Raw genomic sequence first — 8,662 nt, forward strand, 5'->3', positions numbered from 1 at the left:
AAATTGCAGCTTCCAGGGCCTCAAGAAATCAAATTCAGAGATCGGTTTATATGCCAGTTATATTTAAATCTGAACCGATATGGCCCATTTGCAATCCCCAACGGTTTACATCAAGTATAAGTGACTGTGCAAAATTTCAAGGGGCTAGCTCTTCGCGTTCGACCGCTATCGTGATTTCGACAGACGGATGGACGGACATGGCTAGATCGACTCAGGGCGTTGAGACGATCAAGAGTACATATACTTTATGAGAACCTAGATCAATATTTCGAGGTGTTACAAACAGAATGACTAGATTAGTATATCCCCAACCTACAACCTCAAACAATACACGATTTTTGTCGACCTAATTGAAAAGCACATCCACTGAAAGATTACTAAAACGTTCGGCATCTTTCACTCTATTCTATATATGTGCATATGTTTCTAGCTAACTTTGGTTTTAGGTGGCATGCGTAACAGACAATTGCTTTCGCCAAAGTGACTATGAAGTGCCAAATTTTGGATTTCAGGCAGTTTTCTGATCGGGGACACAATACCAAACAAGAACTAACTTAAAAGCGTTGCATGGAAAACATTGAGGGATTTTGTAAATAGTTACAAACGGAATGGCTAGATTAGTATGCCCCCATCCTATGGTGGTGGATATAAAAAAAAAAAAATAAAACAATTTTTTTTTTAAATTTTTGTTAAATGTTTACATAAATCATTGATCACATTCAGTATTTTATTTATTTGCTTTGTTTTCATATTATATATAAATTTGCGTGTTTTGTATTATTTAGCAATTCATTAAAGTGAATACCCCTAATGTTTCACATTATATTGTTTATGTCATTCGTTGCTCGTTATGCGATTGTGTATGGTTTAAGTGCGTAGATGTGAGTTTGTTTATAAGTTTTGCTCCCACATTCGGATAAATAAATATTATATGAAAAAGAGAAAAACAAAAAACGCTAAAACTCGTCATACTTATGGTGTACAATATACAAACATATATAAAAATACATACATAAAAAAAATTATTTTACACTTATTAAGTTATTAAAGACAAAAAAAATTCAGATAGACTTTCAAAAAAACAAGGCATCCAAACAATTGTCGTGTATTTTTTGTAGTAGTAGAAAATATTTTTTTTTTCTATGGACAAGTCGCAAAAAAAACTTGTGGATGACATAACATAAACAACGGTATTTTTAGGTTGTTATAAAAAAAAATTATAAATATTTTTTATTGTTGAAATAAAAATAGGAAAAACATTTTTGTCATATAAAAACATTTTTGTTATATTGTGGCTAGCTAGAGGAATTTATTTTAATTTTTTAAAATTAAAAGAAATGTAAAATATCAAATAAAAATAGTAAAAAATATAATTTTGTTGATGTTTTTTTTTTAATAACAAATATGTATAATAATTTACAAAAAAAATAGTTTTTTTTTAATTTTAATATTCATAAATTTTTGTTTGTTTTTGATTTTTGCGCTTGTGGATTGTTTACAACATTATATATTATTTTTATTATTTTTTAAGTGTGGGTATCTGTGTACATTTCTTTTTCTTGTTGGTAGGTTGTAAAAATTCAAAATTTGCTATTTTTGTTTGTCAAAAATTGTTATCGTTGAAAAAAAAAATAATAAAAAAAATATTTAAAAATATAATTTTGGTTAATTTTCTCCATAAGAAGATTTACAAATATTTTATTTAAACATTTACAGTGGCCAACAAAAGTATTCATACGTCCCCATATCAGTTAAAAGCCTAGTATTGACTTTGTGCGGAAAACGTTGCTAAACGTCAATTAAATTTTGTTAAATCTCACAATGTTGCCAACAGTGTTGTAATTAAACTTTTTCATTTACAGTAGCTAACAAAAGTGTTCATACTTCCCCATTTAAGCTAAAAGCCTAGTACTGACTTCGATTGTGCGGAAAAGGTAGCTAAAACGTCAATTAAATTGTGTTAAAACTCACAATAATGCCAACAGTGTTGTAATTAAACTTTTTTATTTGGCGTTTAAAGCGCTGTTTTGGTGGTAAACGCTTGAAGTTGACATCATTGTTGTCATGCAACTGTCAAATAAACTAAAAACAAATTGACATTTTTTAACTACCAGGCGTTCAGTTCGTATTTAAGAAAATTTAAACGATAAATAAAAGAAATGGATTTAGAAACAGAAGCCGCTGTATGTTTGACAGCATAACCTCAAATTAACAATACAAAGAGGCGTATCAAGCGGGTCTAGACAACATCCATGCCGACATGGTGGCAGTTGCGCTGAACAGCTAACTGGTGAATGTAGTCCATGGAAAACGAGCGCCACCCATTGAAGCTTACGAAATTTCGCCTCCAGAGGGCGCCATCTGATATGGGTGAAATTATGTAAGTAGGTCTTAACCGGTCCATTAGCTCATGCAAAATGCAAATTTTGCCCATAAACATTCCACTAAGGGAACAGGGGCAAACTTCTCACATAAAAATGAGAGCAGTACGATTTAAGTCCAAACGGCGTGCCGCCTCTGCGACACCTCTTTGGAGAGAAGTTTTACATGGCATAGTACCTCAGAAATGTTGCCAGCATTTGGAGGGGAAATGAAGCCTCCAGTGCTTGATACTGCTGTTCCAGAAAGTCCAACACATCATTGTATTTCTTTCGATTTTTTCACATTTTGCTCATACTGGACGAGCCCCTTCTTATCTTTTGGATCCGCATGTTCTAAAGGAATATCCATTGCTTTTAATGCATGAATACTTTCATTCACGCTGTCTAGCAATTTTCTTAGACCCACCGCCACCTGGCTGTTTATACTTGGGTGGTCCAGAATCTTGTCCACTAGTTTCGTGAACAAAATTCTTTTATTATTATATCTCTTCTCCAGCAATTCCCATGCTGCGTCTGTGACTTGCAGATGCTGAATTAAACGGAAGGTCTCTCCTCTCAAATTCGTTTTTAGGTAGTACAGTTTTTGAACTTCGCATAATTGTGAGTTTCCATCTACCATTTCCTTAAACAGGTCATGGAAGGAATTCCATTCCTCCACATTTCCATTGAAGCAAGGAATCTCTATCCTCTTTAATTCGATAGCCTGTGTTTCTTCTTTCAAACCATTCGTCCTCCCAATTATATTTTGTATTTTGTGTTAATTTTTTCTTCTATGTCTTCTAGTTCTTCATCCACTTCTTCCATACCAATTGAAAATTTTTTGTAATGGTCTCGCCAGGATTCGAACCCAGGCATTCAGCTTCATAGCTGGACATGCTAACCTCAGCGCTACGATGGCCTCCATCCTCCTCCATTAGCTCATATAGCTCCCACGTAAACCCATCTCACGATTATATTTCTTGAGCGTCTATAGGGCGCAATTTCTATACGATTTGGCTGAATTTTTGCATAATGACTTCTAGTCTTGTCTGCAACATCAAAACCAATAATGACTCGAATCGGTTAATAACCTTATCCTCTGTTTGCCTTTAAAGAAATACCAGGCAAAAAACTTGACAAATGCGATCCAAGGTGGATTATTCCTGGCCGAACTTCCCTACTTTTGTAACCGACCTCAGCCCGGAGGTTAAGTGTAAGTCAGGGCAAGCAAACTCAACCCCTAACCAAACTACGAACTCGGCCTGAAAATCCTGACTCCGCCCTTTTCATGGTTCAAAGAAGCTCTTTGCATCTTCTAACTAGTCCCGACTTCACATAGTTCGATGCCAGAGCCTTCCGCATTGCCTGACTGTCCGAATATACGAAACCAGGCAAAGAACTTGACAAATGCGATCCAAGGTGGAGGGTATAAAAGATTCCTCCCGGCCGAACTTTTACTTTACCTTGTTTTTGTCTCCGACCTCAGGCCGGAGGTGAAGTGTAAGTCAGGGCAAACATGCTCAACTCCTAACCAAACTACGAACTCGGCCTGAAAATCCTGACTCCGGCCTTTCCATGGTTCAAAGAAGCTCTTTGCATCTTCTAACTAGTCTCGACTTCACATAGTTCGATGCCAGAGCCTTCCGCATCGCCTGACTGTCCGAATATACGAAACCCAATACCAAACCCGAGCAAAAGCCTTTATGATTCCTTAATTCACGGAATTCAGTGAAGAATCCTAGAATCTTGCTCCTGTCCACATATAACGTGACATTCTAATCGATCCGCCGTTTCCGCATTGACATTATTTCCAATGCCTACAGATCCTCAAAAATGCGAATCCCATGCAAAAGCCTTTATGATTCCTAAATTCATGGAATTCAGTGAAGACTCCTGCTCCGGAGCCCCCATTGGTGTATACCGAAGCTCTCGGGGAGGTCTACTATCCTCGAAACATCCGAAACGTCAACAAGTGAGGACTCCCATGATATGTAATCAGTCGCGCCGCATTTAGCATGACGCCAAGCCTCATCTTCATTCCCAAGGAGAAAAGAAGAATGTCCAATGTCAAGGAACGGAGAGAAAGCTGTCTAGATGGGCGAGGGCCAATGGGATTGGCATAAAGCTCAGAAGGGCAGAGCGAGTTCAGGGGATTAGTCCTGGATGGAGTGGAACTGCCTGGGCGCTATTCTTGACCATAAATAGAACGGGAGAATGAACGTTAAGAAAAGAGTTAAACTGAAAGCTGAGTGCGCTCTATTCATGGCACAACTCAATAGACAGGAGTTGGGAACATAGACCAGGGGCGGTGCGCTGAAGGTACACTGCTGTGGTTGGCTGATCCTCACCTATGAGAGCTTGGTGTGGCACCAGGTCGTGAAGAGGGTAAGTCTACTCGGTATGGCGGTACATGATATTACGGCAGTGCTGATATCGGGGGCGAGGAGCAGTGCTACGAGAGCAGCACTGAATGTGTTACTCTGAGACCTCTGCACTTGCATGCGGAGGGAGTGTCGTTGAGGTCTGCCTAAAGTAGTCAGGGACATGGCACTCTTCGAATTTCGGGCAATCGTTTGTTCTGCGATGCCGTGGGATGACGGCGTGCCATTCGCGACGCGGCGGACTGTGAACCGGACGGATCTTTCTTCAAGGGCCAATTGGAGATTGTCTTCCCGGAGAGGTAGATTTTGGTTGAGCTTCTCCGGTGCCACCTTTTACAGGTATTGGTCCATGTTGAATGAGGACACTGAAGCAGAGGTTTTTTCTTTTAATTTCTACGGATTAGGATATCACATAGACCTCGACTGATGTCTTCAGATCAAATTTCGAGAAAATTGTAATAAATACAGTTGACATATGACAACATTATTGCAAATTACCCAAAATCCAAGGTACATATACATGGGAGCTATATCCAAATCTGAACCGATTTTGACCAAACTTTATAGATATTGTGGTAGTCGCCGAGAAAAGCGTTGTACAACATTTTGGCAAGATTGGTCAATAAATGTGCCTGTAGTGGCTCTAGAACTAAAAATCGGGTGATACACTTATATGGCAGCCATATCTAAATCTGGGCCCATTTCTATGAAATTCATCGGTAATGTCGAGAGTCACAAGGAAATACTTCCTGCCACATTTCAAGAGAATCGGAAAATCGGAGGGACATATATATGGGAGCTATATCTAAATCTGAACCGATTTCGACTAATCTTTATAAATATTGTAGAATTTGTTTAAGATAGCGTTGTACAAAATGTTGGCAAGATTGTTAAATAAATGCTTGACTCTAGGAGTGAAAATCGAGCGATATACATATGGCAGCTATATCTAAAACGAAGCCGATTTCTATGAAATTCACCAATAATATCGAGACTTATAAGAAAATCCCTCTATCAAAATTTCGTGATCATATCCTATCATATTGTATTATATTATATTATATTATATTATATTATATTATATCATATCATATCATATCATATCATATCATATCATATCATATCATATCATATCATATCATATCATATCATATCATATCATATCATATCATATCATATCATATCATATCATATCATATCATATCATATCATATCATATCATATCATATCATATCATATCATATCATATCATATCATATCATATCATATCATATCATATCATATCATATCATATCATATCATATCATATCATATCATATCATATCATATCATATCATATCATATCATATCATATCATATCATATCATATCATATCATATCATATCATATCATATCATATCATATCATATCATATCATATCATATCATATCATATCATATCATATCATATCATATCATATCATATCATATCATATCATATCATATCATATCATATCATATCATATCATATCATATCATATCATATCATATCATATCATATCATATCATATCATATCATATCATATCATATCATGTCACTTTTTTATTTTATTTTATTTTATTTTATTTTATTTTATTTTATTTTATTTTATTTTATTTTATTTTATTTTATTTTATTGTATTTTATTTTATTTTATTTTATTTTATTTTATTTTATTTTATTTTATTTTATTTTATTTTATTTTATTTTATTTTATTTTATTTTATTTTATTTTATTTTATTTTATTTTATTTTATTTTATTTTATTTTATTTTATTTTATTTTATTTTATTTTATTTTATTTTATTTTATTTTATTTTATTTTATTTTATTTTATTTTATTTTATTTTATTAAAATAGTCAATTTGTTGATCATCCCATGAAAAAGTTTTGCTTTTTTCCATTTTCTTAATTTAATTTTTATCAAAAAAAGTTTTAAAAATAAATTTTAACAAACAAAAATAGCAATATAGATTATTTGAAAATATTTCTGTTCTTAAATAATTACTAATTTTTCCTATGACGATTTGTTTTTTCTCTTAGTTATTAAAAAATAAAAATATTAAAAATAAAATAACGACACTGTTAGTTTGCTATTGCAACGAAGTCCCGCTTTCATCTCTCAGTGGGGGCGGCGGGTGGTGGTTTTTTTTTGTATCATATTTTGCTTCTCATTTCTTTGTCATAGTAAGTTTGTCATTAGTTGTTGTTATTATTACCATCTTCAGAGGAAGTTCTCAACTTCCTTTGTTCACTGAGTGAGTGTGTGTGTGTGTGTGGCATATTATTCATTTTATGAATTCTCTTCTCGTTGCACATCTATTTTTTGCATTATTCAAATATTTCTTCGTTTCCATTATTCAGCTTAACTTAAAAATTCTTCTGTTATATCTGCTCTCTTTCTATCTCACTGCATGTGGCATCTCTCTCTCTTTCTCTCGCTCTCTTCTTGCATGGAACACCCATTTAGAGAATAACACATTTACGCTTTTTGGGCACCCGCATGACGGGACACAGCACTGAACGTATGGCTTCATCGAATACTGTTTTCAAACCCTTTTGGGTCAAAGCTGAGCACTCCAAATACTTGACAGCACCAATTTCCTTGGCCATGGCCAAACCCTGAGGATAGGTGATGGGAGTTAGTTTCTTGTCTTTGAGTTTCTCAATGGTGGCCTTGTCGTCGCGCAAGTCCAATTTAGTGCCCACCAATATGATGGGTACATTGGGGCAATGATGACGCACCTCGGGATACCATTTGGCTCGCACATTCTCAAATGAGGCAGGATTGACCAGTGAAAAGCATATAAGGAAAACATCTGTCTGTGGATAGGAGAGGGGGCGCAAGCGATCGTAATCCTCTTGACCGGCTGTATCCCACAAACCCAAATTTATGGGTTTGGCATCCACCATAACATTGGCCGAATAGTTGTCGAAGACAGTGGGTATATATTCTCCAGGGAAGGCATTGGTGGTGTAGCTGATCAAAAGACAGGTCTTACCCACAGCACCATCGCCTACAACCACACATTTAATGGCCTGCATTTTTTGTTTTTTTTTTTGTTCAAGTGAGTGTTGGGTTGGGTAGGTTTGCAAATTCTAGTCAAAAATTCCTCAATACTCCAAAAAACCTGTCTCGTTGCGATTACACAATCGTTTTAATGTTGTTTGGCCACACACAAAAGTATTTTGTTTTTTTTTTTTTTGTTACTGAAATGTTTATTAATTTAGTTTCTTTCTATTGTTGTTGTTTTTTCTATTGTGTTTTTATGATCACAAACAATAAAAATTAATGCAAATGGCTTGTGGTTGTTGTTTCTTTCTTTTTTCGTTGTTTGAGTAACTTTTTGTTGTTCTTTTTTTGGGTTGTTTCTTTCATTCGTTGTTGTTCTTGTTTTTTTTCTCCAAGTTCACTTTTTAGTTGTTTTATTATCTTGTATATCCACCGCACGGCATTTGAGGCGCTCTTTTGTGAACACACCCAATCGCTTTGAAATCACTGCACCAACTAAGGAGGCTCCCACAAACAATAGAGCAGCCAACAACTACTTACTCAGCCAAACAATGCCCACACCGAAAAATATCTCTGAGTAACATTGACAACCCCAACTATAGTAGTACTTGTTGCTCTTTGTCAACAAAGAGACTAGTGTTCTCTTTCTAGCAACCCTCAACTAAACGCAATGTTTACATAATTTAAACTCTTGGCAACTCTCTCTCTCGCTCAATGATCCTCTCCTCTTTGGTATAGTGTAACTATTTCTTTTATAGAAATACTTTGAGCGTTTCTTTTTACTCTCTCAATATACAAAGATCTCTCTGATACCTTTTAAATTCTTTATAGTTTGTGTGTGTGTGTGTGTTTTTTTGCTGACGACGCTGCTTTCGCTACAGCCACACAAT

The 8,662-nt window shown here is 35.3% G+C and overlaps 1 protein-coding gene across 1 annotated transcript; it reads right to left on the minus strand.

The window, feature by feature from the left end:
- Nucleotides 1-7,109: 7,109 nt before the first annotated feature.
- On the minus strand, nt 7,110-8,277 carry LOC131994992 (ras-related protein Rac2). The gene has a single exon (XM_059362396.1). The coding sequence runs from the start codon at nt 7,802-7,804 to the stop codon at nt 7,226-7,228; it is 579 nt and encodes a 192-aa protein (XP_059218379.1). The 5' UTR covers nt 7,805-8,277; the 3' UTR covers nt 7,110-7,225.
- Nucleotides 8,278-8,662: the final 385 nt, after the last annotated feature.

The sequence above is a fragment of the Stomoxys calcitrans genome, chromosome 1, assembly GCF_963082655.1.
Source record: "Stomoxys calcitrans chromosome 1, idStoCalc2.1, whole genome shotgun sequence".
Taxonomy (NCBI): Eukaryota; Metazoa; Arthropoda; class Insecta; order Diptera; family Muscidae; genus Stomoxys; species Stomoxys calcitrans.